Source organism: Penicillium cinerascens, assembly GCF_028974065.1.
Source record: "Penicillium cinerascens strain IBT 15544 chromosome Unknown contig_1_segment0_segment0, whole genome shotgun sequence".
NCBI classification, from domain to species: domain Eukaryota; kingdom Fungi; phylum Ascomycota; class Eurotiomycetes; order Eurotiales; family Aspergillaceae; genus Penicillium; species Penicillium cinerascens.
The window spans coordinates 1,195,644-1,212,506 of NW_026695287.1; the positions used below are offsets into that span (position 1 = coordinate 1,195,644).

Below are 16,863 nucleotides of genomic sequence, written 5' to 3' on the forward strand. Positions count from 1 at the left end.
CGTATCGATGGCGGGTAGCGGATTCCTAATATTAGCAGCTTCTGGCCCTATAAGCGCACGGTTTGTGCCCACCTGTGACAAGCTGAATGATAGGTGGATAAGCACGAGGTTTCATTGGACGAGGATCCAATGAGAGAGGCGTATTTACCGCCATCTTGCCATTTTAGCCACAGCGACAAATCTTGGCGGATCACACTCTCTTAATTACCTGGTTTCCACGGGATGCCGGAAGCAACAATTGGAGAAGTGTCCAACGAACTTGGTATTACTCAATTGGTCTATTAAACCCGTCACGTATTTTGATTTAAAATGATAAGGTATAGTTAACATTCGATCGGCTGACCTTTCAAAAAGGTCTGCGAGAGCAAGAAAGGCAACAATTGACGGCAAGTTTGGGGATACACAAACTGGTTGATTTGCCCAATGTCGATGAGAGAATATAGCGGACAGCCGAGTATCGACTATTGGGCCCCGTGTGGTTCGAATTCAATGAGTGTTAGCGAATGCAGCGCTTACAGTGCAAAATTAATAGGCGTGCGAGGTCGTGAGTTGTGACGACGCACGCAAGTGGGGCTTGTGCGAGGTCATCTCACCCATCACATAAATAGTTTCCTCGCTTTGTATAGCTTTGTATAGCAAGAAAAAGATGGCTTCCTGGCGGGTAGAATCTTGTCTTGGACCTGACACGACTTAGGGGTGGTTCATAGAAGATAGGTTGATGCGGTAGCCCGCGAAAAATGGTTGGGATGGCAGGTCGGTAGTGAACTACGTAAGTATCTCTGCCTTAAATATGAGGCTGAACTTTCATGTCGGAAGAAGCAATTTTCCGGGGTCTGTTGATTGATCGCCGATCGTGACCACATCGTCGGTCGGGCACCTACGAATTTGCGTCAAGACTTGACTCCTCTTTCCAGCACTCGATGGCTGATAACAGCTCCCGAAATTACAAGGATCTTTATCTACAGGCAGAAGAGAGACGGAAGCAGCGATGCCATCTGATCGTCGTAGCGCTTCGTCTATCTAGGAATGAATAAATTCCGCCTCGGTCATGCGAAGTACCTGACTGGCTGGGCGTGCTCGGGCTTCTGGCGTAACATTAAAAAATGAGAAGCCTTGCCCGCCCCGAAGAGGCGCTGACAGCTCACTGGTTTGACCGGGGTACGGGGTCGGTCCGTTTCTTGGGGTCGCCCGCGACGGCCTCGCCGGCTATGAGCCGTACGGCGATGTTGCCTGATGGTCTGGAGTGATCGGGCGGTATACGAGTCGCAATCAGGGCAGGCATAGCCCTCGTGGATAGGTAACCCGACAATAGGTCGACACTCCGGGGCCGGTGGTCGGAACGGTTCCGTAAGAGGGTCGAACGGGGTCGCCTTGCACACTTCCTCGGCGACTGCTGCTCGTTGCGCCTCGGTTCTCGCGGTAGGATGAGTGCGATGGCGTTTGTTCCGAACGTGACCCAGAATTGAGGCTGGGGCGACTCCGGTCTGGCAGGACTTGCATATCCAGAGACGGTGTTCCGCGTTATACTGAAAAAGATCCATAATACTTAGTCAACGAATGGCCTATAGTCGGTATACCGAAAGATCTTAGTTATGAAGGAAGGAACAGTAACTCCTGAGGTGATATTAGTTCACTTTAGCCCCTGACGGTAGCCTACACTACACGTTCACGTAAGACGCGACGCGTTCGGTTCGTGATTGAGATAGATCGCACTTATAGTATTATTCCAATGTAGATCAGCCTAGACCTATCTATTCGGGCGACAGCCTCGTGAAGCGGGAGTACGCACTCCAGAGCGAATCAGAGGGCGAAGAATTGGTATCGGGGGTAGACTACAATTGAGAATAGAGTATAGGGCACGGTTGAACAGCCACAATCTCCGCTTGTCCCACGGGACAAGTCACTATCCAGGGCCTTCTCTAAGAGCTACTCACAACGCTGCCCGGAATCATCGCAGTCCCCGGCTCTGGCTCGGATGAATTCAGCTTTAGCGCCTACCATTGAGAGCCAACCTGCCGAAACACAATCTTTGCAAGGGAACAGCTCTAGAGAATCATGCCGCAGTGATTCAACAAGAGGGCTGTCTCGGGAACGCAGACAGTCCTCGTCCACTTCGCGCCGCCTCTGGAACGAATCCGAAAGTCGGCTGTCTCGTGCGGGGTCGCGGAGGTCGCCAACAGTCCTATCATCTCGAGAAAAATCGCCATTCACGCTGAGCTCTGGCCTGTCGACTCAACGCGACACGCCTGACCGTCGATTTATGACGCCAATCGTCACCGAGAGACAAGCACATAGCTCCGACCAATCGATACTCCGCGACACGATTACATCCCACGCTGGATCATCGGTGAGCGAGATCGATGATGCCGATCTCGAGGAGCTCGCGAAGGGGGAGTGGTTGGGTCGCAAAAGAGAGAGCAAGTCACGGAGAGACGCCAGAGCGGCACGCAGGAAACGAGAAGAGGAGGCCCGGAAACGTAAAAGGTCACCGGGTTATTGGAGGCAGCGCCGGGAGGAGGAAGATGCAGAGATTGCGCAGATGGCAAGGGAAGAGAGGCCGTCGAAGCTCAGCAAGCCACGTGTGAAAGTATTCTGGTCATTGAACGAAACCAGGCGCCTGGTACGATTGTGGGAAAGGCATCCCAATGAATGGGCAAAGATCGAACGATTGGACCGAGCGAGCGACGACCCGCAGTTAACCACCTGCACCCAGGTGGATTTGAAAGATAAGATGCGGAACATCAAAATATGGATGCTGAAGAATGGGAGACAGCTCTCCGCAAAATGGGCGCGCATTAGTTTAACCATGGCGCAAAAGCGAGCAGTTGCCCAAGCTCATTGGGGTGATACCCAGGGCAGGGAACGAAATCTGACCTGTTAGAAATTACATCTATATCGGTATTGGTTAATCACCGGGAAAATCTAGAATAGATACTTGATCAAGAAGACGATCATTAACGCTGAATGAATGAATATTGAGTTATGGTAACCACTGTACAATTACCACAGGGCGGATATATATATTGGGTAGTGCGCGAAGCGGGTCAGTCTCTGTATATGATGGAAAAGCCAAAATGTGATATGTCGAATTAATCGTGGCCAGGGCTGACCGCTCGGCAAAATCCTACGGGACCGTTCAGGGGAAGCGGGTTTTCTCGCATGTGTCCTCCGGATTACAACTCCCAACTTTGCTCAACTGAATAGCGACCCTAGCCTATGAATCCCGATGGCCCGATAGCGGCGCAGCGCCGGATTAAGGAACGGCTCCAAGCCGGGCAGACCCCTGATGAGGATGATTTCGACATATTAGATATGTTCGGAGTCGGACTCCATGATGATCCTGAGGAGATGGACGAATTCTGGCGGAATAAAGCAGAGTGGCGGATTCAAGATCCGGGGTCAGGGTGGGCCCACCGCGCGGGGCTAGGCCAGCTTCTGCAAGGGGAGGACCCTGCCTTGGTAGTGTACCTGACGGACCCCTCATGGAAGGGTGGCGCGGCCAACGAGGAGATCATGCATCGGATCTGGGTTGCCTTTGGAACCCTCGTGGAGCTTAATGAGCGGCTCGCGAAGCACAGTGAGGACTGCTATCAGAGCGAGTTGGAAGGGATCGAGAAACAACCGAAATCCCGCCCCGTTCTGTTGCAGTTCCCGAATAAGGACGATCGCGAGTTCTTCACGAGGCCATGGCTGCAGGTATTAATGTATATTGCACGAACCCAGGTACGTCGCGCGAAACAGCGCTTACCGAGGCGTCGAGCAGCGGCTAGTGGATGGGTAGGGTCATAGCTAACCAGGCGGTCTACATTCCCGAGGACCGGCAGCATCGCTGCTACAATTCGCAATAGCAGGCGGCGTGGGATCGGTTGCGCCAGGCCGCCCGGGAGGAAATCAACACTCCTCATCGCACGAAGACGCCGCGGGAGGCGGCCACCCCCCGTGTGAGTCCGTTGCAGCTCGCATGTCTACAGTTCTGCATCGAATTGCTGGACCAGGGCTACCACAAGTCCCCGTATGAATGCGCGTTAGTCTGCGTCTTGGGCGCACTGAGCTACAATTGCGATGGGTGGCTGAAGCCACAGCCCCACCACAGCATCGTCTGTCGAATACATCGGATCGCGCAGGGTCTCGTGCTGCACTATACCCTGCTGTTAGGGTCGGATGCAAAGGAGATCTTGCGGGGGATCTCCGCCAGAGCGACTGCGCGAGCGGCAATGGAAGATGTGGTGGAATTGCCGGGGATGAAGGATTGTTCGACGACGCGGTCCCATTGGGAATGGCTGCATGGTTGGGTTGAGCATAAGATGCTGGCCTCGACAAAGACGCCAATAGGGTGGATGATCATGATGTCTTTGAAGCTGGGTTTGCTGAATGCGAAGGGAAAACCATAGCAGCAGATAGCTATAAAAATTGGATTTAGTCTGTTAATATTTCCCAGACGAGACGCGAATCAAGGAAAATAGTAGGATCAGGCACTGGCTGACGATGGGGATAAGAAGAATCATCAATTTACTCAAGAGTAAGTACTTCACGATCTAGTTCTCGAAACGGGCCGCCAAGAAAATCCATGGGCCGACAAATATATACAGGTCTTCTTGGGCGGGTGGGAAAAGCCCAAAACTCATACCCAACAGTCCATGGGCTGCCCATATAGGCCTTGCCCAAGCCCGCCCATCATCGGTAGCCTAAAGGTTGTTGTTTATTAGGTGTCGCTTTTCACTGGTCACTTATCACTGGTCGCTTTTCACTGGTCGCTTTTCACTGGTCGCTTTTCACTGGTCGCAGTAAACCTGTCCCTGCCCTACAGAATGGGTCAAGATTTAAGTATTCCATTTTGAAGGTCTTGCTCTTGACAAGGCCGAAAGCAGGAATCAAGAGCACAAGGAGATGTGGAAGAATCGGCGTGCGTCGCTCAGGTTCGTGCTGGGGGAGTTGGGGTGGGCTTAGTAATAACGTTATGTGACGGTTTTGACAGATTGGGAAAGAGGACCCACCCACATCCAGTGAATTCCAACCGCGAATAACTCCACAAATACTAGTCGCAGAAGGATTCTGAAAATACCTTCATATAGCCTAAGCAATTCTCTATTCAGCCGTATTAAAATCAAGCTAAGTCAATAAGGGTGAAGGTGGTATGCGAATGCATACTTATGCCTAATAGATTTGACAGATTAAGCCATGCCAAGATTCATAAAACTGCTGATTCATTCGAATAAAAACCCGTTTTTAACGGCTGTATCGTAATCGTTGTGCTTGATGTTTGAAATTCCTACCTTTCAGTTTGAAAAGTAAAGAAATGCAATTGTATTTCTATGATGTAGTATCTGTAATGAAGTGTTAGCGTGACTTCGCCATTTCTGCCGGTAACTTTGTGGTGACTGGCAGATTGGGTTCCACGCCCTGCAAGAGCTCGCGCTCTTGTTTTGTGTTACCTGAGGAGGTCTCCCTCCACCAGGCCGACCGTGTCTTGCAGAAAGCCCTCACATATGCCCCATCCGGCGGTGTATGTCGGTCACTCTCCCCTAACCAAGCTTGGTGCCCCAATGTCTGAACACAAACGACGGGTTGCCCGTGGTAAAGCCTTAACGAGGTCCGTCGGTGGCCACCAGCCACCAACCAACCCCTTCCAGATTGCCCGTGTATCTCCCAGGAGGATGCCCGTGTCTCGGTGGGGCCCGTGTCTCGAAGAACAGCTGCACTCCGGGGCGCACGTGGCTGGACCTTAACGAGGTCTGCAGCGCAGTCTGTCTCCGAGCCTTAACGAGTTCGAGTATTAACAAGGCCTTTGCCTTGAACGAGGTCTATCCAAAGTCAGCTTGACTGCCTGTGTCACCGGTTCACTACCGCCTCGCCGCATCTCGCACGATGCTGTTTCGGACCGTATGCAAGCTCAGGGGTATCCTGTCTTCTTTTTAGGGCGACACCACTTTCACTGGTACTGCAAGACCAACTTCTGGGCCTGAGTGCGAGTCGGGTAAAAAGAAGTCGGATGGTTTTCATATCCGTATTCCCCTGATTTGGTGTGGTTGTGCCGTTGTGTCCCACGCCAATCGCACCGGGACGGACCGCACAACAACGGCGGATTCACTTTGGTCTCCCCAGCGGGGATTAACACCGGACACCATGAGAAGTTATGAATTCATTGTCCCAGTTGCCTGGCAAGACTGCTGCCCAGTGCGAGCTCATTTTGGTTGTGGGGGGGGGGGGGGGGGGGGGTTGGAGTGTCTTTAAATAAAAATTAATTTTTCGACCAATTAAAGGGAGTATTTTTATTGGGGTTGCCTCACCATGTCCGTAGTTAGCCTCACGTGATATCTACACCGACATTTCTGAGGGGCTCTTCCTCCTACAACTGCCTCACGAGAGTCAGTTGCTGGCCTCTGGGGTAACTCGTCATCTCTCACGCAGTCAAGTGTCAATTTTGTCCCTCCCCACCTTCCCTCTGTATATAGAATCCACTACAATACAGACACATTGCCTCCCTACAAGGGAGCGCGGACGGGGCCTATCTGACGCTACGGCCTACGACCGCAGCGACAGGTGACCTGTTGCGGCCAAACTAAACTCTTCTTGTTCCCCTTGACTGCGTGAGGTCACCAATAAACCATCTTGAATTTTGGCTCAGTTGTGACAGCGGCAACCTCTCTGAGGATCTCAATTGCCAATGTCATACAGGCTCACCGGCTCCGCTATCTGCACGGAATAAGTACCCGTTCCGGCCTTCTGCAACCATCACCTCTACCATTTGAAGTTGGTCTAAGCCAATTACTCCCCTGAGGACCTGACAAGAAGATCAAACACCACTTTCCCATATCAGACTTAACAAGCATATTCGTGCGAAGGAGCAAACGTGGATCGTCTATATGTGGCCTAGTCTCAAGCAGTCTCCTTGACAAAGTCGACACCTTTCGTTACGTTAGTATGAACAAGTGAAACCTGAAGAAAAGTGTGATTTACCTCTGTTGATATTTTTCTTTAAATCCGGCAACGCCCTTTTTAACATGTTCTCCTCGTAGGGTGATAATTTGTCCACTTGATGAATCTTTTGCATTCCATCCGGACCGAGTTCAACCATAGAGGCGAAAAAGTCAATCCCTTGATCTTTATATAGGGGATTATCGACAAATGCCGTCTCGATGATACCTTTCTGGCCATGATTTGCTCTCAAAAGAGAATCAGCAAACCGTGCGCCCGCAAGAGCCATGGCGAGAGTGGCCGAGCCTGCGCCATCCTTAGCTTGAACGACTTCATCGCCAGCAAATTGGATATGTTGAATAAGTTCATCAAGAGTCGTGCCGCTGATATCAGGGTGCCCGGAATGAGAAACCAACGGAATGATGGTAATACCAGAGTGGCCGCCAATTATAGGAACATTTTCGTTGGCTGGATCAGTTCCCTTAATCTGAGAGATAAATCGTGATGCCCGGATTGCGTCTAGAGTGTTGACGCCAAAAAGACGTTTTGAATTGTAGACTCCCTGAGATTTTAGAACCTCTGCTACTATAGGAACAGTGGAGTTGACCTGTGTTTAAAAATTGTCAGCAGGTATCAATTACTCATATCTCAATAAACCTACCGGATTGGTAATGACGAGAATGTTGGCATTTGGAGCAGCGTCGGCAATAGCCTTAGCAAGATCACGAACAATAGAGGCATTAGAAGAAAAAAGATCTAGAGCATAAGTTTCAGTAATAAGTTTTTCAGCTATGAGACTGATTCACTGACCATCACGAGTCATTCCAGGCTTTCGAGGAACACCAGCTGGGATGAGAATCATGTCAGAGCCGTTCAGCGTATGCGCTAGACCACTAGCCGAAGAGCCGTAGCCAACGACCTTGCTTTGTGTATTTATGTGACTCAAATCAGCTGCGACACCTATGAGAGGAGACTATCAGCCCAGGCATGTAACAGAGAGAAAATTGTAATTACCTGGACCACCTTTAATATCGTAGAGAGCCAGCTCGGAAACCAGAGGATTCAACTTCATAAGTAAGGCCAAAGACTGGCCAATTCCACCTGCTGCCCCAAGGATAGAGACTTTTGAAGACTAAAATACTCGCTTAGCAACCAAGATCAGGAGTTAGTAGTAAGTGGAGTGAATCTCTCTCAAACTTACATGGACAGCCGAAGCACTAAATTGCCGTCTCGGAGGATGGTAGAGATTTCGCAATGTTGCTGCCCGCACTGGAAAAGACATCATGCGACTCATTTTGGCAAAGGCAAAATGTTGAATGTATGTATAGATGAACGTTGTTGTTGACAGATATTTATGTCGCTTTAACGAAAGACGATGTAAAAATCCGACGATTCGGCCGACAAAGGGTTATATTATAGCACGAAGTTTCCCTAGCGTCATTTTGAATCGGCGAACTGATTCTGGCCAACAAAAGCCCGCCTTATCCGTCTTATCCGGATTTCCACCGCCTGCAATGATGTATAAGGCGAAAGAGACCTGGGGTCGTATTGTACTACCCGCAGGAAATTTTATCCACCCACGCAGCTGTTCATCTTCACTGGTCAACGCTTGTCTCGGCCGAATTAGGCTACACACAAATTTGATAACGTGGTTCATCACCTCGCCGATCACATCACGTCGCCGATCATATGACCTCGCCGATCACTTTCACGACCTAACACCACCATCCACATTTTTCAAGTAATATCTCCACATCAAATAACTAATGCAGGTCCAATCAAAAGAAGCCAGAATCATTATTGCCCTCAAATCTATCCGATCATCTAGGAAGTTAAGCACCCGTACTGCTGCAAAGATCTACAATGTTCCATATACCACACTTGCCGACAGAATGAAGGGCTGCACACCTAAAACCGATTACCGGCCTGTCGCTCGGGGTCTGACTGAGATAGAAGAAGAGGTCATAGTTCAACACATCTTAGACCTAGATTCAGGAGGATTTCCGCCCACAATCGAAGGTGTGCGCGAAATGCCCGATTACATTCTCGCGTCGCAGGGTGCGTCACGCGCCGGAAAGCAATGGCCATATCGCTTTATTAAGCGACGAGAGGAGTTACGCACGCGTTTTTCTCGCGCCTATGACTTTCAAAGAGCTTTCTGCGAAGATCCTGAACTTATGAGCACGTGGTTCCAACTTGTGTTTAACATGCGCGCCAAGTACGGAAGAGTAGTGGGGTTGGGTGAAGCCCATGTCCATTCTTATCTAATCAATCCCCGAACCCTAACATAATTCACAAGCGAGCGGCCCACCCAGCCATTTTTTCGCGTCCACACGCGTCCTTCTATTTTCTACCAACCACCATGCCTCCAAAACGTGCTCAATCAAGCCGAAATTCTATCGAGCAAGAGGGCCGCCTCGAATTAGCTATACAGGCTATAAAAAACGAAGAAATCACCTCTATCCGCGAGGTAGCACGTCGTTTTAATGTGCCTCGTACTACCCTCCGCATGCGCATTACCGGCCGCCTATTTCGCCCTCAAACACGCGCCAACAACCATAAACTGACCCAAACTGAAGAGGAATCGCTTAAGAAGTGGATATTATCAATGGATACGCGTGGAGCAGCCCCTAGGCCAGCTATGGTGCGAGAAATGGCGAATCTTTTGCTTGCAAAGCGCGGTTCAACCCCAATCCAGACGGTCGGCGAAAACTGGGTCACAAACTATGTCAAAAGACAGCCAGAGCTAAAGACTCGTTTTTCACGTCGATACGACTCTCAGCGAGCAAAACAAGAGGATCCAAAGGTTATTCAAGAGTGGTTTGATCGCGTACAAACTACAATTCAGCAATATGGTATCCTACCGGAGGATATCTACAATTTTGACGAGACTGGCTTCGCGATGGGCCTTACAGCGACCGCAAAGGTTATTACCCGAGCAGAATACTACGGTCGGCGATCAGTTTTACAGCCAGGAAATCGCGAGTGGGTGACTACAATCGAGTCAATTAGCGCTTCTGGGTGGGCGCTTCCGCCCACGATTATCTTTAAGGCCAAACTACATAATCTAGCTTGGACTGAGAACCTTCCGAGAGATTGGCGCTTTGAAGTTAGTCAAAATGGATGGACGACAGACGAGATTGGCCTTCGATGGCTTCAAAAGCTATTCATACCATCAACGAATAGCCGTACGCATGGCCGATATCGATTATTAGTCCTTGATGGGCACGGTAGCCATCTTACGCCCTATTTCGACCAAATTTGCTCAGAAAACGAGATTATCCCTATTTGTATGCCAGCGCATAGCTCGCATCTTTTACAGCCACTTGATATCGGTTGTTTTGCGGTTTTAAAGCGCTTATATGGAACCTTGGTTGATCAAAAAATGCGGCTTGGCATTAACCATATTGACAAGTTTGATTTCCTCACTGCCTACCCAAATGCTCGCGATAGCGCTTTTCAAGCGCTTACAATAAAAAATAGCTTCGCAGCAGCGGGTTTAGTGCTATTCGATCCAGAACGAGTGCTTTCAAAGCTTAATATCCAGCTTCGGACGCCTACACCCTCAGGAAGCCGCCCAAGTAGCCGATCAAGTGTTTTTACCCCTAAAACACCAGCGACCGTCGCCGAATTGCTTAAACAAGGAGCGTCAATCCAGGCTTTCCTTAAACGACGCTCAAATAGCCCCCCATCGCCCTCGCAGACCGCGCTAAACCAGCTTATCAAGGGCTGCCAGCTCGCTATGCAGAATGGTATATTACTTGAGCAAGAAGTTAAGGAATTACGGGCTGCCAACGCAGCGCAGAAGCAAAAGCGCGCACGGGTTAATAGACGCATAGCCTACGAAGCTGGTATGTCAGTGCAGGAAGCTCAGGAGTATTTACAAACCCATGAGCCTATTATACAGCCTACTGCACCGTCTCCAGCAGCCCCTAGCCAGCCTATTCAGCAAGCGGTAGCACCAGCGCGACGACGTCAATACACCTGTTCTATATGCGGTGAGAAAGGGCATAAGTCCCCCACATGTCCAGTTAGGTAGAATAATTAATATAAAGGCGTTGTGGTTGAAAAAACTAGATGTAAAATGAAAGTAGGTGGTTAGGTGGGCCGCTCGCTTGTGTGGGCCGCTCGCTTGTGAATTACGTTAACGTATTCCACTACCGAGTGGGCCACACCACCGAGTGGGCCACCGCAGAACACCATATTAAATGCTGTTTTTTGCAACCTGATATCTCAACAGCCATCGCTCTAATTTATTTCAATATAAGTATAGTGGTATTTATAAGCATTCTTTATAGTAGATATTAATCTGAGGCCGATCAAAATGTCCCATATCCACAATACCATAAATTACGTGGTAATTTAGCTAAATAAACCAGAAATATATATATAGCAAATTCTCCATCACCAAAATTTCCTAGACTCTATTTAAGTACTACATTTACTGTATAGAACATAGTCCTAGAGTTTGCTATCTATAGGAGCCCTGACTGTTGAGATATTAGGTTGTAAAAAAACAGCATTTAATATGGTGTTCTGCGGTGGCCCACTCGGTGGTGTGGCCCACTCGGTAGTGGAATACGTTAGTTATGCTACTAGCAAAACGTGCCGTGTCTGTAGCAATTCCCATTCAAGTCATCGGGGACTATTCCAAGAGCCAAGGGCGCTGCCGATAACGGCAAGGTGCAAGCGGTAATCCCCGAATCACATGGGCACACGAAGCTTTCTTCAATCCTTTTTTCTCCGTAGAAAGCAGGAGTGTCCCCTTCGTGTCGCGAATTAGACGTAGATATGACGTAGATATGACGTAGATATGACGCATTTGTGACGCAGTTTGGATGGTACAGCGTTATCACCTGGCATTGAAAGGAAGCCAATCTCCACCTATCCCACATCGCGTTTCTGCGAGCCACGAAATTATGATCTATTACAGACACCTCTCCGGGCAACGTTTTGCCTTCAGCCGCTGCAGAACCTCTGCGTCGAACTATCTTAACAATGGTTTGATGCAAAGTCCTCCAAGTTCGAGCTCGAAGTTTTCTTCAAACTCGTATCTTTCGCAGGATATGCCTCCAGAAACGCCCAAGAGAGCTTGTGGGGTTGCTGAGACAACCGGCGAGGCAGGCCCGAAATATGTTAGCGGTATTTTAGGACCACTCTCCTGGTATGGCTTCTTTCAGCAATATTTAGGATGTAGCATACTTGCTTATCTCTACTCCTCAATAGGCTCATTTTTGGTAGCTCTATCTTGACTGCCTGCGGATTCTACCTCTTCTTTCCTACGTCCACTTCAATGACAGGTCAAAAAGTAGCCAAGAAAATTTTAGGTGTGACCCAATCTATTCTCCAAATTAATAATATTCGTTAATGATATATTATAGACGATCGAAGGTCGATAGAGCACAAAGAAGGTGATCAAGAAGAGGCCGAATCTCCTGAGCAGAAATTGAAGGAGAGATCTTTCCAAAAGTGAAGTGTTACGCACAGACATCTAATGCTCACCAACAAATTGAAGTTTTGCAGCTGTTGTAATTCAGAGAGGAAAGTCGATGAAGTGTTGTTTCTTGACGAGCACGAAGATGTTATACATATAACGCGAAGTCAAAATTGATTTTAAGTCCCACCTCAGCAAAGTCTAGTGGCCTCATGACACTGGCACCAGTAAAATCAATGACACAAGGTGGTTGTTACCTATCCAACAAGTTAGTACTTAAGGAGCAGTCTATTACGCGTTGCTAACTGGTCATGGTAAGTTGCGTGTGCGAAGGTATACGTACCAAGTGGTTTATGGTCATTTTTAGAGTAAAATTATGCTTTTAATGTAGTTCAATCGATTTTAATACTTTCCACCAATCTCGCGAGTTCCCTAGACACTTGTATCTGATTTGTCCAGTCCATCGATTCGAAGCTTCCATGCATACTGTAGAATTCCAGGATTTGGCGACGTTCAGGTGACAAATGCCTGGCTTGCCCAATCACCCACATGGCAAGGTGTGTTCTGAGCTGCATCAGTGATTGCCCTTGCGAATTCATATGCAGTCATTTCTTATTCCCCGGATTCATAGTGGTCTAATAGCAAAAGAAGGTTGACAAAGAGGAAGCTATATTTTCGCAATCCTCTTTAACAAGTGGGTATTGCATAGTAGGTAGCACTTGACGTGAAAATCAATATGAAGTTTATCAAGAGAGTTCCTGTATCATTGAATCCTTATTTGTGGGATTTTTGTATCTGTCAGTGTTTGAAGGGAAACAAACATCTTTCCTGATATAAAACACTTCGGAGTTTCGTGACATCTATCAAAACCTCTCAAGATGTTCACGAAATAATCTAAACACTTTGCGGAACTTGCCCGTCTCTCGCATATCGTTGAGCCTCCATATTTTCCCACTCTTTGAGACACGGCGCAACGAAAATTTTTCTTTGCCATGTTTGGATAATTGTCCCTACGCTGACGACAACCCAAAGCAAAACTACCGCCACGGAAAAAATCTGCGCATGTCAGAGCTCGTAATGTGAGCAGAACAAATGAAGAGCAGGACTTACGGTGCCCAAGACTTTAAAGAACAGTGAAGGAAGCTCCTTCGCAAGAGTGGTTGTCGAGACGGTGAAGACACCGATAGGGAAAGTGAAACCCCACCATCCCATATTGAAGGGGAACTTGGAGCGTCTAATTGACGCAAGGGCAAAGAAAAGCCACACAAGGGCAAATCCCCACATGATAAGTCCAACCATGAAGCCAACAATATAAAGCACGGTTCCAGCTGCAACTTGGGCAGGCAGACTATTGGTCTGGGGAAAAACTCTCATAGCCTCCTTTCCAAGTTGCATGATACCAAACGACCCTTGGCCCAATGGTCCTAAAGGAAGGAAAACCGACACGATGACTTCTCGAGGTGGGAGTTTATGAATCGTGAGTCGATGAAAGTACATGACGAGCACCATCATTGCCAAGGGCACCCCAGTTCCCCAGAGAATGTAACTCACAATAATGGTCCAGAGCGCGTGTTGTTCATTCTTCAGAACCGATGCCACAATGCCACCGGATGCAGCAGCAACAATGGTGGACACAATAGGAAGCAACCAGGCTGCAGTCATCCCGGAGAGCTGATTGGAATGGCGAGACATTCTGCAATTTCTGATCAGCATGTTTCGTAACAGATGCTACCTCTGAAACCTTGCTTACATGGCAAAAGGCAGATACATGTTGTTCGCGAGCGAGATCACAACGTCAATCCACCACAGCGTCCATGCCAAAGTCGCCGCCCATGAACCCCAAGCAGGTACGCACACGAAGCAGATCATGTTGATAATAGTGGCAAGGCCCATCGGAAACGTGCCTGGTGAAGCATTAGTATCTGATGAAAACTTCTTTATGAGGTAGGGAAAAAGACCGAGAAAGAGAGACTGCGTGGGATGGTTTAGCATTGATGTCCAGAGACCTCGGAAGAGCGTGTAGCGAGCGAAGGAGATAATGCTAAAAAGGACAAAGAGGAATACATTGAAAGCGAAGACAATCACAGACAGCCAATATAGCCAAACGCTATTATAGGGAAGGTTGTGCAAGAGAATCGAAACGATACCCGTTCCCATAGTAGCGCTGAACTAGAAGATGGTCAGCCAGGGATATTGTTGCGACCAAACAAATGATTCCTACCCATCTGCCGAAGAGAAGTTAGCCAAGGCCGAAGTCAGGGAAGCGGTTAACAAACGATGGAGTGAAGTTTATAATGACTCGTCTCAACCCTTTTTGGTTTTTTTCGTGGATGATATTTTCGAAATGATCAAGGCTTGTCTCTTCCCAGCCACCGTGAGTTGAGCATGGGTGACCTGCAGCCTGACAATTCGTACAAGTCCCCGAGGGATCCATGATTGTCAAGGGAAAAGAGCTCTGCAAGAGAGCCAAAGGATTTCAAATTGAGAACGCCTGGTAGGAGGACGGATTATCTACTAGTCGGCCCCTCGTAAATGTTTCAAAAATTTACGAGGGGAATTTATGAGGGGCCATGGGGCCGATTAGTAGGTGGCGCAGGCGGTGAGCTAGCGGGTCTACTCCTCTTCCTTTGCACCAATTAGGTTCATCACTGTGCGACCGCATTCCACGCGGCATTCTAAAGGGTTTTTTGGTCGCCGAAGGCATTCGCCGAGTAAACAATGAGCAAGCACGTCACACGGCAATAACGACGTAACAGATTCACAAAAAACTCTCTCTATTGAAAAAAGTCATAAGCACACCCTACTAGGTATTTTCAAGGCTAATCAAAGTGGAATCTTTTTGAATTTGCGATGCATGCCTAGATTCAAAAGTGAGTGAGCGGTTGGTCATCTTGTTCAGCCAGCCTCCTCATCCCGCACTCGGTCGAAATCAAAAACAATCAGCAGAATTATCAAATCTTCTCGGCCGATATCCTGCTGGTTTCCTCTTCGGCTCACCACCAATGTACGCCTGCTTAGTTCGTCAAATGACTTAGGTTGGTGTGCTCTAATGACCCAAGGGAAATTAGGCAAACTTTATTTCCCATTCAATAAGTATCCATAAGACTTGCGTGTTCGCTGCAACCAACGCCTTGTATCACCACGAACTCTATTCCGACAATGCCTCTGGTGCCTACCTCTGCTCTCTAGTGCACTGCTTCAACCAGCAAAATATGACCATCACAAAACCTTATTACTTGGCTCTCATCGCCCGGAAGAAGCTTATTCGTGAGGCTTCACGGGCAGACTATGATCTACGACTGTTGGTCGGCCATGCAAATCTCCTTGACTCCTTGGTGCTTGAGCAGTCAGGTATCCAAGGCAATCTAGATCTTGAACTTTAGCGGCAAACAAATGGCTGTGACAAAGAAACCTCGACAGACGCAACCTGTCTCGAACACCCACTTTTTTTATTCCACCAAATTGATCTTTACATCAGTACGGTAGTCCCTCGGCTGCCGCTTTCACCTTGTGCACCCTATTCCCCGGACCGTACATTAAGAGATCTGGATACGAATGATGGGAATATGGAAGATCAAAGTAACTTTGATTTTCTGCTGGTTTATTTCACTAGCCACCACGCTGGCTGCAGGCTTGCTTGGTCCGGAGACGAGATCTGATTTATGGAGTCCCTTCTCACCTCTTTTCCGTCTCTGCGGAGTTGAAAGTATATCCACAAGACATCAAGATCTTAATAAAATAATCAAATAATCAAATAATTCAAGGTCAAAAGTCTCCTAAAAGAAGCCACAGTTAGCGCTGAGATGTGAGTCGCGTGACAGCAAAAAGCAGAACGGGTGTTTTTCCCCGGTATAGCTGCTTCTTTAGCTAGCAAATCACTCGTGTCATTCCCGAGTATTTCGCAATGCCAGGCGTCCACTGTAGGCGAATCTATGTGCCGTGAGCACCTTGGTGTTGTTCCTGGCTGCTTGTCAAATGGCAGGGACGATCTGTTCCGAACTGATTGGGCTTGAAATTTCCTGATCGGCGATTGTTCGGGGGCTAAACCCTGTTTGTTTGCCGACTCCGTTGCTAATGATCTACAGTCTAGCCATTATGAATGAGTAGTGTGATATAGCCTTGCCTAGAGTATGATCTTTATCACCAATCAAGGACGAGTTCCAAATTAATGTTATTTGCCGAGGGTACTGAGATGGAGATCAATACTTAATTGTTTCAGATCCACACATAAAAAGGAGAGTATATACAGTAAACTTCCAGTTATAGCATAGCCCTCCATCCAAGAGAAATCCCATGTTATAAGTGAGATATGTAAAATGTGAACAACGATTTTATATAACGTAACTGGTAAGCGAGTGGGCCATCCTTCAAAAAGGGATGTTATGAGCGAGATTATGCAATATATGGGCATGTCAATACTGAAAGTTGACTGTATTAGAGAGAAATCAGAATCATTATCTCTCGGACATACTTTAATTGCCTAGATTTTGAATTAAACTTGGTATACTAAAAAT

At 48.1% G+C, this 16,863-nt stretch overlaps 4 protein-coding genes across 4 annotated transcripts; 2 read left to right on the forward strand and 2 right to left on the reverse strand.

Moving 5' to 3' along the window:
- Positions 1–2,260: 2,260 nt before the first annotated feature.
- Positions 2,261–2,881, forward strand: N7498_001999 (uncharacterized protein; the record flags this gene model as incomplete). Its single annotated transcript, XM_058449061.1, has 1 exon — positions 2,261–2,881. One exon carries the CDS (start codon positions 2,261–2,263, stop codon positions 2,879–2,881), a length of 621 nt encoding a protein of 206 aa, XP_058311405.1.
- Positions 2,882–3,216: 335 nt separating this feature from the next.
- Positions 3,217–4,391, forward strand: N7498_002000 (telomere-associated RecQ helicase; the record flags this gene model as incomplete). The annotated part of the gene is made up of 2 exons (XM_058449062.1): positions 3,217–3,723; positions 3,849–4,391. 2 exons carry the CDS (start codon positions 3,217–3,219, stop codon positions 4,389–4,391), a joined length of 1,050 nt encoding a protein of 349 aa, XP_058311406.1.
- A 2,485-nt stretch (positions 4,392–6,876) lies between these two features.
- Positions 6,877–8,209, reverse strand: N7498_002001 (malate dehydrogenase; the record flags this gene model as incomplete). Its single annotated transcript, XM_058449063.1, has 6 exons — positions 6,877–6,905; positions 6,958–7,522; positions 7,577–7,671; positions 7,726–7,875; positions 7,930–8,047; positions 8,117–8,209. 6 exons carry the CDS (start codon positions 8,207–8,209, stop codon positions 6,877–6,879), a joined length of 1,050 nt encoding a protein of 349 aa, XP_058311407.1.
- Positions 8,210–13,243: 5,034 nt separating this feature from the next.
- N7498_002002 (TDT family transporter) lies at positions 13,244–14,506 on the reverse strand (the record flags this gene model as incomplete). Its single annotated transcript, XM_058449064.1, has 4 exons — positions 13,244–13,405; positions 13,460–14,042; positions 14,100–14,253; positions 14,308–14,506. 4 exons carry the CDS (start codon positions 14,504–14,506, stop codon positions 13,244–13,246), a joined length of 1,098 nt encoding a protein of 365 aa, XP_058311408.1.
- Between the last annotated feature and the right edge of the window lie 2,357 nt (positions 14,507–16,863).